Source organism: Pituophis catenifer, unplaced genomic scaffold (assembly GCF_029215685.1).
Source record: "Pituophis catenifer annectens isolate HBS135680 unplaced genomic scaffold, rPitCat1.0.hap2 SCAF_3, whole genome shotgun sequence".
NCBI classification, from domain to species: domain Eukaryota; kingdom Metazoa; phylum Chordata; class Lepidosauria; order Squamata; family Colubridae; genus Pituophis; species Pituophis catenifer.
Genome location: NW_027256883.1, coordinates 142,775,420 through 142,792,296, shown reverse-complemented (window position 1 = coordinate 142,792,296; position 16,877 = coordinate 142,775,420). Strand labels below are relative to the sequence as shown.

At 36.5% G+C, this 16,877-nt stretch overlaps 1 protein-coding gene across 2 annotated transcripts in view; it reads right to left on the bottom strand.

Annotated features, from left to right (window-relative positions):
• The window catches only part of SLC44A5 (solute carrier family 44 member 5), a 162,250-nt gene that overhangs the window by 43,182 nt on the left and 102,191 nt on the right, over window positions 1–16,877 (bottom strand). The window contains exon 3 of one of the 2 annotated variants that reach the window (XM_070941259.1): window positions 4,874–4,947. The exons of the other annotated variant lie outside the window; for it this stretch is intronic. Within the exon in view, the coding sequence (XP_070797360.1) occupies window positions 4,874–4,947 (74 nt within the window). The remainder of the gene's footprint in view (window positions 1–4,873; window positions 4,948–16,877) is intronic. 2 annotated transcript variants of the gene reach the window in all.

Genomic DNA, 16,877 nt, shown 5'->3' with positions numbered 1-16,877 from the left:
ACCACAAGCAATTAGTATAAAGATTAAATGGGTTGTAACCCGCTCCCATTACATGGATTACTTAAAGTTTAATTTAACTGATTGGGCACTTATTATTTATTAGATAGCCATGTAGGAACGGTATATTATAAACTGTACTTTAATAACTCTAGAAATAAGTATTTCTGAAACTCATGGTTACAGGTAGTCCTGGATTTATGAACACAATTGAGATCAGAACTTCTGTTGCTAAATGAGGCAATTGTATAATGAGTTGCTTCCAATTAAAACCTTTTATAACCTTTTGTTAAGTGAATCATCCCAGTTGTAAATGAATCACACAGTCATTAAGTGAATCCGGCTTCCCTCATTGACTTTGCTTATTGGAAGCCAGTTGGGAAAGTCACAAATGGTAATCATATTACCCTGGGATGCTGAAACCATCATGAATACATACCCATGGTCATGCGATGGGTATTTATTCATAAATTTGGATATATGCTGGTTGCTAAGTAGCCAAATTTTAATCGCATGACCATAGGTATGTTATGATGGTCAGAAGTGTGAGGACCAGTTTAAAGTCACTTCTTTCAGTGCGATTGTAACTTTGATTGGTCAGAAAGCAAATGATTATAAGTCAAGGAATGCCTGTATTCAAAAGCAAGAGAGCACTGAAACATTGAAAGGTTATTATCATAAACAACAACAACAACAAAAGATTATTTTTATCAAATTGTCTGTGTCAAGTGTGAAAACCCAATAAGGACCAATTCTATGCTGAAAATTACAAAACTAAAAGTTCTCAACCAGTATTTTTTCCTATCAGAATAAAGATTCATATTTTGGAAAGGTCCATGAATTTTAGATGATTCGATTCTGAAATGTAGATTTTTCTATTGATTGAACAACAACAACAAAGCTGGTTGAGAATTTTTTGAGTTCTAGTCAAATGTAAATGCAGGGTCACCCATATCTAATTGTGGTCAAGAGAAAAATCTTTTCCCCCTGTTCTTCTGTAAAGAGCCAGAAATATATAGATCCTATTGAATCATGAGTAGCCTCAGGCACAACTGTGATTGTGAACTGATTATATTCTATTTTTCCTTTTATATGGGCTTCATGGACTCCCATGCATTTTGAACAGGACAAGTGTCTGGAGTCTATCCAAAGGTGATCTCATCTCTCGGTTAAAAATAAGGCACATGGGCAAATGTGAAACAAGAAAAGGAAATTGTAATTTAAGGAAGAGAGACAGATGTGAATGCTATCAGTTTGTAAGGGGGAAACATTCCAGATGCAGAATGAGACACAGGGACAAAAAAAAAATCTCTAGGTGTCTCTCTGTGTGAAAGATAATATGCAAACATACAAAAATAGATCTCATTTTAAGTTGCTTTCAGCATCTGTTGGTGTTCAGAAATTTCATTTGATATTTGATGTTCTGTCCTTATAGTTAAGGCAAGCACAATGTGATGTACACATACACTTTTTCAACAGATGCAAAGCTGACCATACTGTCAGTGACCCACGCTGTGAAGAAAAGAAAAACAAGCCAAGCATTCAGTCATTATCTCCATCAATTTTCGACATATTTCCCATACTCTATTATTTGGAGAAACCTCTCATAGAAAACTGCCATGAAATCCCAGCCAGAGGATTAAGAGAGATTTTTTGTAGTAACAGAAAGTGCAAAGCTGTAGAAACATCTAAGGATACAGCACAATTGCAAACTTCCAACTGTTTTTCTGCTACTTCTCTCGTTCCCTGCCCAATCTTCTGATCACTTCATTTTTCATGATGGCATGCCCGTACAAAAATTTTTTTAAAAAAAAAATTAAAGAAACTATTTCATAAAGAGGTGATCTACGGTGAAATACAAAAGTAGTGAGGCATGGTTCTAACAGAATGAAAGTCTTCTCTATAAACAAAATTGCTTTTGCTTCAGGGAAGATACAATTGGCAGTTTAATCTCTGCTAGGATTTGCTGCTGCTTTCAACTGAATCATCCCACTGTTTACATTTTCTGCACCAAGGCATGTGAACCCACTGTGTGGTGAGACCTAGAGCGCCTTTGAAATCTAAGTTTCTTCTTTCTAAGCTTCTACTGTGCTTGTGAGTGAAATATTTTTATAAGCAATAATAGAGCACCGTACTTCAGGACTTGAAGCTTAATGAGATCTTTACTACTTTGTCAATACTGAGGCTGGTTCCAACTGTTAGCTACTGTACATCATAGCCTGAAATTTGAGAAACTAATATGGCTTTAAAAGATACTACTAGACATGTGTATAAAAAGAGTAAGTAGGACTTTTTTTCTAGTAGGATGCTCAACAAATGAAAGGAAATAATACAATCTCAATCACCAAGATTTATAAATAATGAACTTTGCTTATTATAAGTGCAGTGACCATATTCCCTTGGGAAAAAAAAAAAGGACAAATCTGAAAAAGGGAAATAAAAGAGGCTCATAAGGATAAAAAAAAAGTTTGTTTTACAAAAAAAAATATTCAAAAGCAGAACCAACAAACTAAATCATTAAACAAATCTAAATCATTACATTTATTAAAACTAAATCATTAAATTAAATAAATCTTCGGGATAGATTTTTGAAATAAAGGACTACCCTTTAAAGGACATATGAATACTGAAAGTATAACCGAAGAAAGCAACTATATTTCTCATGTCCCCGTGAATTCATTTCCTAGCCTGAACATGTCTTTACTATTTGACAGGAACCACAAAAGAAAAAGATAGAGATAGCCAAGTTTTGGGATTGGGTCATAGTTGCTTAATGTAATAATGTAAATAAGTATTGAATTCTGATCATCACAACAATTAGCTGAACATGAATTTTTCCTTAAAATAGATGCAAAATAATATTTTTGTTTAATTAATTGTAATATAGATCCAAGCAACTCTAACCCAGAATTGCCAAAATTGTCTTCCATGCATGCTAGACATTCCAATTCTTTATTGCTCTTAGAAGTACTTGTGGGTTTATTTTTGGTTATTTGGAGCTTCTGGGATTCAAACTGAAGTTGTTTAGGGAAGATGCATGAAGAGCAAACAGCAGTATTGATATCAATAAACAGCATCAATATAATTGGATTAAATATTCAGCCATTTTACTTTCATAATTACTGCAAAAATATGGATCTACAATGTTACTAGGGAATACTGTTATGATATAATTTATTTTAGCAGATAAGGAATACATATTCCATTTTCTTATTGGTATTACCTGTATAATGTACCACTTCTTTTTCATTACCTACTGGCTTTTCTTTCGTTACCTACTACTACTACTACTAATAATAATAATAATAATTTTATTTCTATACCGCCCTTCTCCCGAAGGACTCAGGGCGGTGTACAGCCTATTTAAAAACACAGACAAAACAACAATATAAAATTTAAAATAATTAAATAAATCGGCTCAGATTTAAAACCCCAAAAAATTTAAATACCCCAATTTAAAACTATTGTGTTGATACTAAAACTACTATATATGTATTCAAATACTGAAAACATTCATATGAATAAAACAAGGCAAAGCTTGCATTAAAATGTCTTCTGAAGAAACAGTTCAACATTTTGCAGGGGGAAATGTTGATCAAAGACCTATTATATCCAATTAAACTTATTTCAAAGGATCATCCCCAATAACTAGATAATATCCACGGCCATGTTGCTTGCTCTCAAATAAAACCAAATGACATGGAATAGCTGCTAGTCAATGTTTTACTTCTTTAGTATTGTTGGCATATATTGATACATATCGTATATACAATGTGCATGTTGTACACATGTGAAAAACGTGTGATAATGTCATGTCATTAATTGTTTCTACTATGGGGAAACCAATGCTGGACAGACATGAATTCCTAGTAAATTTGTCCCAAATGAAGATGCTGAAAGACAATATTTTTGTATATAGGCAGTCTTCAACTTATGAGCACAATTGAGCCCAAAATTTCTGTTGCTAAGTGAGACATTTGTTAAGTGAATTTTGCTCCATTTTACCTTTCTTGCCACAATTGTTAAATGAATCACTGCAGTTATTAAATTAGTGACAAGTGAATCTGGCTTCCCCATTGACTGCTTACCAGAAGGTTGCAAAAGGTGATCACATGACCCTGGGAAACTGCAAATGTCATAAATGTGAATCAGCTGCTAAGCATCTGAATTTTGATCACATGACCATGGGGATGCTACAATGGTTATAAGAGTGAAAAATGGTCAAAAGTCACTTTTTTCAGAGCCATTGTAATTTCAAATGGTCACTAAATGAATTGTTGTAAATCGAGGACTACTTGTAAAACCTTTTAAGAAATAATTTGTTGTGTTACTTGATCAGATTCTCATTAATATCATTAAGCTGACTCTTATTTCTGACCTTATTTCTACCACCATGACTGAAATTTGGTCATAAATACAAATAATAGCAGAGTGATTTTCTAAGGCAAAATCAAATCAAATTCACTAAATCACTGAGAGGTGTAATAAACCTTTTTTTTTACATATATATATATATTCCTTTTCACATTTCCCTTTCCTAATGGTGCAATAATTTCTAACATTTTCCTTTTACAACTGCAGTTTTATACAATTAAAGTAATCTACAACATAATCGAACCCTAGCAATTTTACCTGTATTGTTTCAGCTTGACTTTTTTTTTTCAAAAAAATCAATATACCCATCATTTTGATGTCTCTTCTGTAATTACCATTGTTAACTAATGTAAATAGACATTCCATAATTTGTTTCCAATAAATATTTTAAATGAAAATAGCTTTCTTTAACTGGCATGTCTACTTAATGAAAAACAAAATTTATTCAAATAGCATGTTAAGAACTACTTTCTAATGAACTTTATCCATGAATATTACTTACCCACAATTCCTAATGCAATGTAACCCAGGATGACAACAACGAAGATCCCACAACACAATACATCTGTGCAATGCCTGAAGAAAGAATATATCAACATTACAATATATTTGTGGCCCAATGCAAGTATCTCTTTTGGCACAATATAGACACAGAGTGCATCAGCTTAGCACCCATCCACTATGTGTTACTTTTCTTCCAAGTTTCATTTCAAAGCCGCCTGTTTGCTTTCAGCCAATGGTTTTCATTCCAGAAATAATCATCCAAGACATAAATGAAATATTTAGTATGAATTGTCAAACTTCAATATGCTTGGCTCTACAAAAGAGTTGCTTCCATCAAGAATTTGTTTACAGAAATCCACTGGCCGGCTGGGTGATTTTGGGCCAGTCACTTTCTTTCAGAATAACTTATCTCACAATGGGCTTATTGTGGGGAAAATAGATTATCATCATCATTTATTGATATCGCTGTACCAGTAGACACCAGTCAGAAAAAAAAAAAAGAACTGGAAAAAAATCACAAAATATCACGACCTGGCCATCAAAACCATGCAATTATGGATGAAACATGTAAAGTGATATCCATTGTCATTTGGGCACTTGGTACCATGTCCAAGAATTTTACAACATATATCAAGAAATTGCAGGTTCCTGCAATAACACTAGTGGAACTGCAAAAAACTGTGCTACTCAGAACATCATACATTTTAAGAAGATACTTAGTTGATACCTAGGATGCTGGCAGTAACCCGCATCAACCATCAGCGCCAGTCAATGATATTTGTGATACATTTTTAAATGTTCAGTTGACTGAGTTTCGTGTTTAATGAATAAAAGAGATAATAATAATATAATTATAATGGCCTGGTAGGCCCGTTTTTCTTTCTTACCTGGTTCCAGATCCTCTCTATTTGTCTGGGAAGGGCGAAAACAGCCTCTCCCACTCCCTTGGAGGACCTATGGAGGCTGAAAGAGCCCATTTCCCAACTCCCGGTCGGACAGGAAGTGACATTTTTTGCTGTCCCCAGCCTCCAGAACCTCTCTAGGAGTCTCTAGGAGCCTCTCTAGGAGTCTCTGGAGGCTAGGGACAGGAAAAAACGTCACTTCCTGTCCCACCGGGAGTCGGGAAATGGGCCCTTTCAGCCTCCGTAGGGCCTCCAAGGGAGTGGGAAAGGCTGTTTTTGCCCTTCCCAGATGCATAGAGAGGATCTGGAGCCAGGTAAAAAAGAAAAACAGACCTTCCCCCCCCAGGCCCTCCAGAGGCAGGAAACAGCCTGTTTTCCTACTTCTGGTGGGCCCAGAAGGCCCAAAAATCAGCTGGCCGGCGCACGCATGCGCTCCAGAGCTGAGTTGGCGTGCCCAGTAATATGGCTCCACGTGCCACCTGTGGCATGCGTGCCGTAGGTTCGCCATCATGGGGCTAGGATATTTAGTGCTGTAGGGATTTTGAATCAAATTCCCAATCTTGAGGGACCTTCCAAATAGATTCTTATGTACTGTGGGGACTATAAGTAGAACTAACTATGCATCTGGAAATGCCTTTATATATATCTTGCTCTGTTTGGATACTAGCTATATTAAGTTTGATACATTGTGTGCGAGTTAGGTGGTCATAGATATTTGATAAATAAACGAATAAGTTATAATGATAGAAAGTTATAGGGTTATTCCAGCCAGAATGTTAACTCAGCTGGGCTAAGTCAATATTTATTTAACATACAATCTATTACCAAACCTTGTATATTTCAATTCTTGTCGACCAGAGTTTGCATATCCATATGCATTATGTAATAACTACTATAAAGACAATTTTTGTTCATGAAAGGGTTCCTGAAGATCAAACTTCACAGGAAGCATTTATGTAGCCTTTCAGAGCTATGAATATTCAAAAATATTCTTTTCAATCAATCCTTTCTCATGTCAGGATATGAACAATTGAGTAAGAAAGATTGGATGATGTAATGACATAGGATATAATAGATTATTTACTATTACCTTCAGAGGAAATATGATCTCTCAATAAGGCTGTGGCAGAATAGCATGTTTACATAGTTCATTAATCATGCTAAAAGTATATTTAAGGTAAATCCACATTGGGAGGAAGGGAAATATTGTATGATCAGAATTACTGGTGAAACAAACGAGCCAAGGAAACTGACAAGAATAGAAAGGTGACAGAATACAAGCAGCAAAGGATGAACAGCACCATAATATGAACTAAATTTAGAAACCTCACAGATTTATTGAACAGGTAGTCCTCGACTTATAACCATGATTGAACCCCAAATTTATGTTGCTAAGTGACACATTTATTCAGTGAGTTTTGTCCCATTTTATGATATTTCTTGCCAGAGTCGTTAAGTGAAGTGAAGTTAGTAACATGGTTGTTAAATGAATCTGGCTTCTGGCTTCTCCATTGACTTGACTTGCCAGAAGGATGCAAGTCGAGGACTACCTATATTTTTAGCAACAAAAACTTTATTCGGGAAATCAGAATTATTCAGAACAAGCTGAATGTTTGAAATGTATCAGTCAGAATTATTGGCAATTGGGAGAAAAAGCTTGAAAGTTATTGGCTCACCAACTGAAACAACAAAACTTTGTATCAGGAATTTGGGCTAAGGTTAATTATATATTGAGACTAAATCTATAACCAGTATTTTTAAATTCTATATCCAATTATATAGGTGTAGACTTTTGGGGTATTAAAATGTAAGAAATATCTCAAGAATATAAAAAGAAATTGGCATAATCCCTGTCCAAGTGGGTATGTGCGCACACTCTTGCTGACACTTCTGTAGCCTGGTGGCAAACATCTTACGGCCCACTAGTGGGGACCCTGGGCTAATACATTAAAAGTAAAAGTTCTGAAAAAGCATCTTACTGCTGACGCTAACTTTCTTCAGACGAGAAACTGTGCCCTTCATGTGCAAATGTGTCAGAGGGTTCATTTACTAATTGTAAAGCAACTGTTAAAAGAGCAGCACCCCAATATGTAAAATAAATTCTAATGGCTACAATCAGGTTCCTTTTCATCTTGATTAATATCCCTTCAATCTTTATTATTTGAGCAGTGGAATGTGGTTTTACTTTTGGAGACACTGCAGCCACATAGCTATGCCTTAAATACATTCCTCCTATTTGAAGAAATAGTTTTCCACTATTCAATATTTCTGATCTATTACACTAGGCAACACCATACACTACACACTATCCAAGAACTACTTATACCAGTAATGGCTAACCTTTTTGCAGTCACGTGCCAAAAGCAGGGGGAATGTGGGGGGGTCACACACACACGTGCCCACACCCATAATTCAATTCCTCCCTGTGCCCCGCCCCCCCTGCACATGCATGTGTGACACCCCCCCTGCGCTCCCCCCACTTTTGGCACACGACAGCAAAAAGGTTACCAGTGGGCCTCCCCAGGCTTCAGAGGCTTTCTTGGAGCGTGGGGAGGGCGAAAATGGCCTTCCCCACCCCTCTGGAGGCCGGAAACAGTCCATTTCCTGACTTCGGGTGGGCCCAGAAGGCCCGAAAACCAGCTGGCTGGCACACGCACGCATGCTGGAGCTGAGCTAGGGCAACGCTCGTGTGCCCACAGATATGGCTCCGCGTGCCACCTGTGGCACCCGTGCCATAGGTTTGCCATCAGGGACTTATACACTACAGAAGCCCTTTTCTTGTCACAACTTTTCTGTTATATGCTTCCAAGGCATTCCTCTCTTAACAAATCTACAGAACAGTTATACTGAATAAGAACAGTCTGACAATAAAATGAAAAAAATCAAGTAAGTTTAAAGATCTGTGCCTCATTTTAGTTTTCTTCTGAATGATGAAATTTAGGAAGTTGCTCAAGACAATCAGATTTTGCTTCCAGAATATGCTTAGTTTTTGATCAAATTCAAGGGAAAGCTTACACTTTATCACTTAAACTATTTATGTTGAGTATAATGCAATTTTTATCCAATGTTATTCAATCAGTATTGACTGTATATACAGTCAGTACCATGACAATCATCTGCAGATGGAAGAGATTGTGTTCAAGAACAGTTTTTAGTTACTAGTAGTATTAAATATTAAACCCATGCAGTAAGATCAATATGGAAAACCTGAATTCTGTGTAAACCTTGCATGGTAAATGAAGATTAAATTCCCCATGGAGCATTGAACTGAATTGTAATAAATTCTAAATCAGCAAAATGTTAGATCATGCCATGTTAGTAATTGTATATTCTATATTTTGATAGCTGAATAATTCCTTGACCTTCGAGTTCTGCTGAAAGGTGTTTGCATTATGAATCCTAATCTAATAAGCATGTATCTTTATGGCTTGATAGCATATATTAAATGCATTTTGGTAGCTTGAAGAAATATGTTTTCTGCTGGGTTTAAAAGAAGAATCTATCCACAAGCTTGTCAGGAACCATAATTTAGTTTAAACGCATGGATGTGCTTCTTTTCTAGAGCTTCAAGGAAAACAAACAACCAGGTTATTTATTTTATTTATATATTCAATTTCTATAGCCACCCAATTCAACACTGTTGCAGGAGAATCGTTAAGAAAGAAAGCTTGGTTTCTACTAAAATCATACAGAAGTATATTTAAGATGAATTTATAGACATAAATGATGCAATGTTTAGGGCACTGTAGCAGAAATGGGTTTCAGCAGGTTCTGATCAGATCTGGAGAACTGGTAGCGAAAATTTTGAGTGGTTTGGAGAACCGGTAGTAAAAATTCTGACTGGCCACGCCCCCATCTATTCTCTGCCTCCTGAGTCCTAGCTGATCAGGAGGAAATGGGGATTTTGCAGTAACCTTCCCCTGGATTGGGGAGGGAATGGAGATTTTACAGTATCCTTCCCCTGGAGTAGGGTGGGAATGGAGATTTTACAGTATCCTTCCCCTGCCATGCCACCAAGCCATGCCCATCAAGCCATGCCATGCCCACCAAGCCACGCCCACAGAACCAGTAGTAAAAAAATTTGAAACCCACCACTGGAGTAGATGAGTTAAATCTACTTTATTGTAAGGCTACATTAACAGAACCTTGCAAGTCTGGAAGGGAGGGAGGGAGGGAGGGAGGGAGGAAGGAAGGAAGGAAGGAAGGAAGGAAGGAAGGAAGGAAGGAAGGAAGGAAGGAAAAAATAAAACAATTAAGACAATAAAAGAATCATGAAAATATGTATTCATTTATTTATTTTCTTACTCCACTTATTTTTGTATATTCCCATAATCACCAAGCTATGTGATCTTTTTAATTTTCATCCTACACTTACTTTTGACATTCTCACTATCAATACCCAAGATACATTGACATTATACAAGAGAATAAAAGATGATTTCATGAACTGCAAACACAATAACCACCCATAAAGAGTGCTAAGAATCTTGGGATGTGTCTTTCAAGTTGAAGCTTCATAAAATAAAAATAAAAAACCTTCCAAACAGAAATGTCCTTGGAGAGATGTGAACAAAGACATTTGACCACCGAGGTAAAGTGAGGCAGCGTCGTGAGAAATATGAAAGACAAGAAACAATTAAAAGAAAGGACAAAGGGGAGGCTTTTAGGGAAATTGTGAAATCAAAGGCAATGAAAAGTGTTCACTGCAATTACAGAATATGTCAGTGTGGAGAAATGGAAAGAAGTACAAAGCCTTATGTTAGAATGTCTTGAATTGATTTTTTTTTTATTAGTTTGGATCATCAGAGAATCATGTACTCTCTACTACTGTTAGAATCAGGGGTTCAAAAATTTTAGCAAGGGGTTCTCTGCCCAGTTGCTGGGTGGGCGTGGCCATGGTGGGTGTGGCCTAGTTGGCCTCCTGCACCATGGTGGGGGGCGTTTTTGCCCTCCCCAGGCTCCAGAGGCTTTCCTTGAGCCTCCGGGAGGGTGAAAAAGGCCTCCCCAGGCTCTGAAGGCCCTCTGGAGACCAGAAACGGGCCCATTTCCAGCCTTCCCAAACTTCTGGTAGGCCAGTTTTTCTCCCTCCCAAGCCTCCATGCGCACGCTGCATTTACCTGCATCCAAAACAGGCCGTGTGGGGACTCCTGGGATGGGGGGGCAGAGCCAGCCAGGAGTGGGATTGGGGGTTCTCCGAACTGCACAGAATCTTAGCTAGAAGTTCTCCTGAATCCCTGCAAATCCCCAGCAACCCACCCCTGGTTAGAATACTTCCATTTCCAAACCCGTTCCACTACTAGTATGTTGTGAAAAATTAGGCATAATTAACAATCTAAGATTTAATTGCATATTTCATTAAAGATAAACGAGGAATGAAATGCAGGATGAATGAAGGTCTCTGACATTGTTAGGGTAGAACTGTCTGTGTTTCATATGAGTTCAGATGCGGAGGTCACAATCCAATTTGGAAAAACTCCAAGTGATAATGAATGGTAGTACTTAAACTCTCCAACTTCTCTTATACTCATTAAGGATTACTTTAGCTTTATTTTCCCCTTTTTGATCTAGCTGGAAAAGATTACCCTTCTAGGAGCTCATGCTCTTGATCCCATCACTTTCAGTCACTAAAACTACCAAATTCACCAATTAATATAAATAAAGATTAAATGCATTAAGCAGCTGCTTCTAAGTTAGATCATACTGCTCACTTGATACCTGCGGAATAACTGAATTGCACTATTTTTATTTTAATCTGATTCAGACAGTGTATTGTATTTATTTAAAAATTGCAAAATATAAAAGCACAATATTAAACAAAGGTTATTTGTTCCTTAACTGCTGGTTTCAAGAAGGCAATATAGAGCAAGCAATATTAGGAACACTACAACAGAAGCCATAACCAAGAAGCAACATTCTCCCAGGAATTTGTATGATTCCAACTCTGTTGTGTTTTTGCAAATCTTTAAAGACCTAGTTCTTCCATCAGATCCTGGGGCAGAATAGTTTGTGATTCAAACCTTTTTTTTTAAATTTATGTTTTATCATTATTGAGACTTCTGTTCTTCGCTCTATGCACAATAAGATGGATTGTTTAATTTTATTATTGTGTTCATTACAACACTAATATGTAAGTCACCTAGAGCTGTTTTTGTGATTGATGTAAGTTAGCTGCATTTTTACAATTGATGATGATTAATTGCAAGTTAAATAAATACTGGAAGAGCATGTGAATTGCATGCTGAAGGTCTCTGTTGTAATCTGTATATCTCCTGCTCTGGCAAAGAAAATTGCCTTTCTAAAATCCTAAAAAAATAGGATCTTAATGCAGGTAGTCCTTGTTTAATAACCATAATTGGGAACAGCAACTGAGTCATTAAGTTAGATGGTCACTAATTAAATCTCAAACTGTGCTTATGATCTTGCATCAGCATTTTTTTGTTCTAAGCTTGAGATGATCATAAATAAGAGAATTAGCTGCAAACTTATTTTTCATCTCTGCCTTAACTGCAAACAGTCACTAAAAGAGGAATACCTGTACACATAGATAACATGGAATTTGGTTTACTAATAGTTTGACTCAATATTAGGTGACTCTGACTATGAGGTTGGCTATAACTTTGTTTCCAAATTTCCAAAATTGTTTTTCACTTTTGCTGGGCCAGAGATTGAAATGAGAGCTGGTATGAAAAATCCCACCTTTTTGAAATAGAAAGCAATCTTTCTATTTAAACATTTAATACATATTTAATATATATTTACAATCATATATATATACACATAAGTAAAATATGTGTGTGTATACATATATTCTACTTATATATAAATATAAGAAAAACATGTGCATGTATATATGGATATGGATATATGTATATATATGAGACAGGGGTACAGGTAGTCCTCAATTTATAATCATTTGTTTAGTGACCGTTCAAAGTTACAACAGCACTGAAAAAAGTGACTAATGACCGTTTTTGATGTGACCATTACAGTATCCCTGTGGTCACATGAACAAAATTTGGAAGCTTGACAACTGGCACATATTTATGACAGCTGAAATGTCCCAGAGTCATGAGATTACCTTTTGTGACCTTCTGATAAGCAAAGTCAATGGGGAAGCCAGATTCACTTACAACCGTGTTACTAACTTAACTGCAGTGATTCGCTTAACAACTGTGGCAAGAAAGGTTATAACTGTCTTGCTTAGCAATAGAAATTTTGGGCTCAATTGTGGTCATAGGTTGAGGACTATCTGCATTATGTATGTTCACTGCTGTTGTGGCCCGCCAGTGGCCAGCAGAGCTGGCAGCAGACTTGGACACTGAGGAGGTTGGGGAGGAACATGGGCCAGTCCTGGAGTCTGGGGAAGGCTCTGATGAGTGCTCTGCATTCAGAGGCAGAGATGGGGCAAGGGCCATCTGACAGTTATCAGCTACCTTCAGAGTCGGAGATAAGTGGGCTGAAGAACAGGTAGAGCCTGTTCCCGATGTGAACATGCGCAGAGCTGTCAGAAGGGAACAATTAAGGAACAGAGGTTGAACTTGAGAGTAAAAGCACAAGGGGACCCTGAATGGCCCTTCCCATAGGAAATAAATAGGAGCGAAATGGGAGTGGTGTTTGCAGGAGTCAATTTGTTCATTATTCGTGTGAAGATTGGCTTATCTGAGTTGTGCCTCACAGAGGCTCCTTGCCAAGTATTTCATTGTACAGTGTTGCATCAAGAAGCTATCGGTCTGGCAACTATCCAAGAACTGATAAGGTCTGTGTTTACAATTCACCCTTGAAAGACTGTTTGCCGGGACTTTGTTGGATGTGAATGCTAGGAATTCACATTAGCCAAATAAAAAGGGTTTTTTTTTCAGGACAAGGGGTCTGTGTCATACTTTGGTGAAGCCTAGGCCAGAACAACTGCTTTGAGTTGTGTTTTATATATACATAGACATCTCTCTCTCTCTCTCTCTCTCTCTCTCTCTCTCTCTCTCTCTCTCTCTCTCTCTCTCTCTCTCTGTCCCTCCTTCCCTCCCTCCCTATCTGAGGGCTGACGAAAGGCCCAGGCTACGCCTCTCTCTCTCTCCCTCTCCCTCTCTCTCTCTCATATTGAATTGCATGACTAAAAGCTACAATATCTGGTTTTCCAAGTAGTATCCTCTCTCATTTAATGGTGCACAGAAGGACCAAGACCTAAATAGCCAAGTCATGATACAATGGAAATATGAGGTTTCCGAGACAAACTGCGCAAGTATTTTGTACATTTTTTTCAATTTGCTGCAGATGTAGGAGATATTTGTGTTGGACATGGAATCATAATCTCCAGCAGGGAATAAGAAACCTTTGTGAATCAGGAAGGAAATATTATAATATTATAAAAGACTTCTTTGTCCAGCAAGTATTATAATCAAAATAATAGTAGCAGCAGCAGTGAAAAAACTCATTCCTAACCACTTTTTCCACTTTAACATATCATGCCTTTTCTTTCCCATGTTATTATTAGTAAGCTAGTAAAACATTAAAATGGCATTTTAAATATTCGATATTTTTATATACTCATACCAAGAGTTATTTAAACTCCTTGGAAAGCAATAGCTTAATCTGTTTTCCCATGTGCCTGCTCTTCCCATTTGTGTTATCTATTGGAAACACAAAGGCCAATAAGTAAGGCTGAGCTTATTTTACGAAGCTTAAATATGAAAGCAGGGAAGAAAATGATTGTTTCTTAACTTGTAAAATGAAAGGTCTTATTACAGCCCAACAGATCAAGAAATATAATTAAGAAAGGCAGAAGCCTTGTCACAATCTCAGGAAAAATCAGCTTTCTGAATTGTTTCAACATTCCAGGTGGGAAAAAGAAGAAAATTACTGAATGATTTGGCTTTTCTCTGACTAAAAAATTAATATCCTGCGATGAATTAATTTAAAACTGATCTCTTTTGCTACCCAATTAAAATTTTAAAAATATTAACATCATTTTACAAGATTCTTGATGTTCACAAACAGAAAATATTGATGAAAAAATACAATAACAAGCTTATGATAGGTGACTCTGGCTAATATAAATGGTTTTTTTTTGTAGCAGTTCAGTAATATGGTCAACGATGATAGATGGTTTGTTCTGTCATTCAATATCTGAAAGGCCATAGGTTTCTCAATCTCATGACCACACCTAGACCTTCATGGAGTAAAATCTGGTTAGTGCTTCAATGTAGTTATTCTTTGACTTACCACAGTTCATTTAATGACTGTTTGAAGTTACAATGGCACTGAAAACAGTGACTTATGACTGTTTTTCAAATTTATGACTGTTGTGGCATCATGTGATCAAAATCCAGGCGCTTGTCAACTGACTCACATAGATGATGGTTGCAGAGTCCCAGTGAAAGTGAAAGTGCGCAAAACAGTCAAAAATCACCTTTTTCAATGTTGTTGTAACTTCAAACAGTCAGTAAACAGATGGCTGTAATAACTATCTTGCGTAGCAATGGAAATTTTAGGCTTAATTGTGGTCATAAGTTAAGGACTACCAGTACTCTACATTGACCATTCCTTTTAAATGTCCAAGGAATGGATTCATTCTATTATCACTGTCAGTTACAACAAGAAGAAATGGATGATCTGTCAAATTGTTGGTCTATCAGTTTTCCTAAGTACTATGAGCAAATTATATGCCACCAGGTATCAGCATAGGAAATGACTGAAATCGGCATAGGAAATGGTTGTCAAGATAAAAGTGTTTACAGACGAAGAAGCAGAATTTAAGGCAGGATGGTCAATGTTTGACCATCGTATTGTCCTGCATCATTTGGCAGAAAAGTAGTCTGGTGCCTTTATTGATTTAAAGGTGTTTTTTGATTTCTTGACAGAAGCTATGGGAGAAATGGTCAGTCTCTGCTATAGCTTGTCAGTTCATTTCACATAATTATGATTCTGCAAGAAAATGCTTTCATGCAGGACATATGTTTCATTTCAGAGATCTTTCTGCTTCAATACCCATGAAAAAGAGTTAAGCGAGGACCTATCTTAGCACTCCTATGTTTCAATTTTGATTTCAACTCTGTAACTCAAGCCTTGTCAAAAAATAAATTTTGAGTTATCTCCAAAACTGGCAGACAAACTTTCCTAAGCTATTATTGAAAAGCAGATTTTTTTCAGAAAACCTTTATCTCAGCCATCTAAACATTTTCATCCTGTACAGCATTTATTTAGATTTACGTAGATAGCTGTCCATTTTATGGCCAACTTTGTGTGGTTTCCAAAAAGTTTATAAAAAGTTTAAACAGCGTAATGGCTATATTAAAACTATAAAACTAAATATATTGAAAACATTAAAAACAACAAAAACCTATCACTATATCCAATGTCTGATGCACAGTCACCTAATCTTATCTTAGCAAAAGCCAGTTCTTCAAGGCTAGTAGGGAAGAACTCTCTGAACTTCAGTGTCCTACATAGGACAGGAGCTGCCATAAAAAAGTCATGCTTCCTAGCTCCCATCAGAGGGGAATATTTCAGGGGGGAAATAGCTTGCCCATCCTTATCTGACTGATAGAAGAATAGTTTTCTTTTACTTTACTACTTAGGGTTTTAGAAGAGAGGCATAATGATATCCCTCAGGAAAAAGCAAAAAAGAAAAATCAATCTCATGTGTTTGTCCATTTGATTAAGTCTTCTCTCTAGCTTTATGCTTTTGTTCATACAGATGACTAAAAATGCATTCTTTCTATTAGCTGATGTGTCCAAGAAATCAATAGAAGGCTTGCTAAGTTTTGCTCATCTGCTATGGATGTAATGGTTTATTAGTCTAGTTCTGTCACTGTAAATTTGGAAGATATATATGCTGTCTAGATATGAATAGTTTCTTTGTCTATTATAGTGATCAAATAATTTTATGTTGGTTTTTTTAATAATTTTTATCTGAGTATGATGAACAATTGATCTCTGACTTTAAAAAAATATTATTGCTATAATATAAACTATTACAATAATATAAACAATATCGTATGATGTTGATCCCTATTTTATTTCTGACTGCACAGAAGTACTGTCTCCCTAAAAAAAATCATTTGTACTATATTCGCAATAATATATTTGTAATAAAAAGTTTCATGA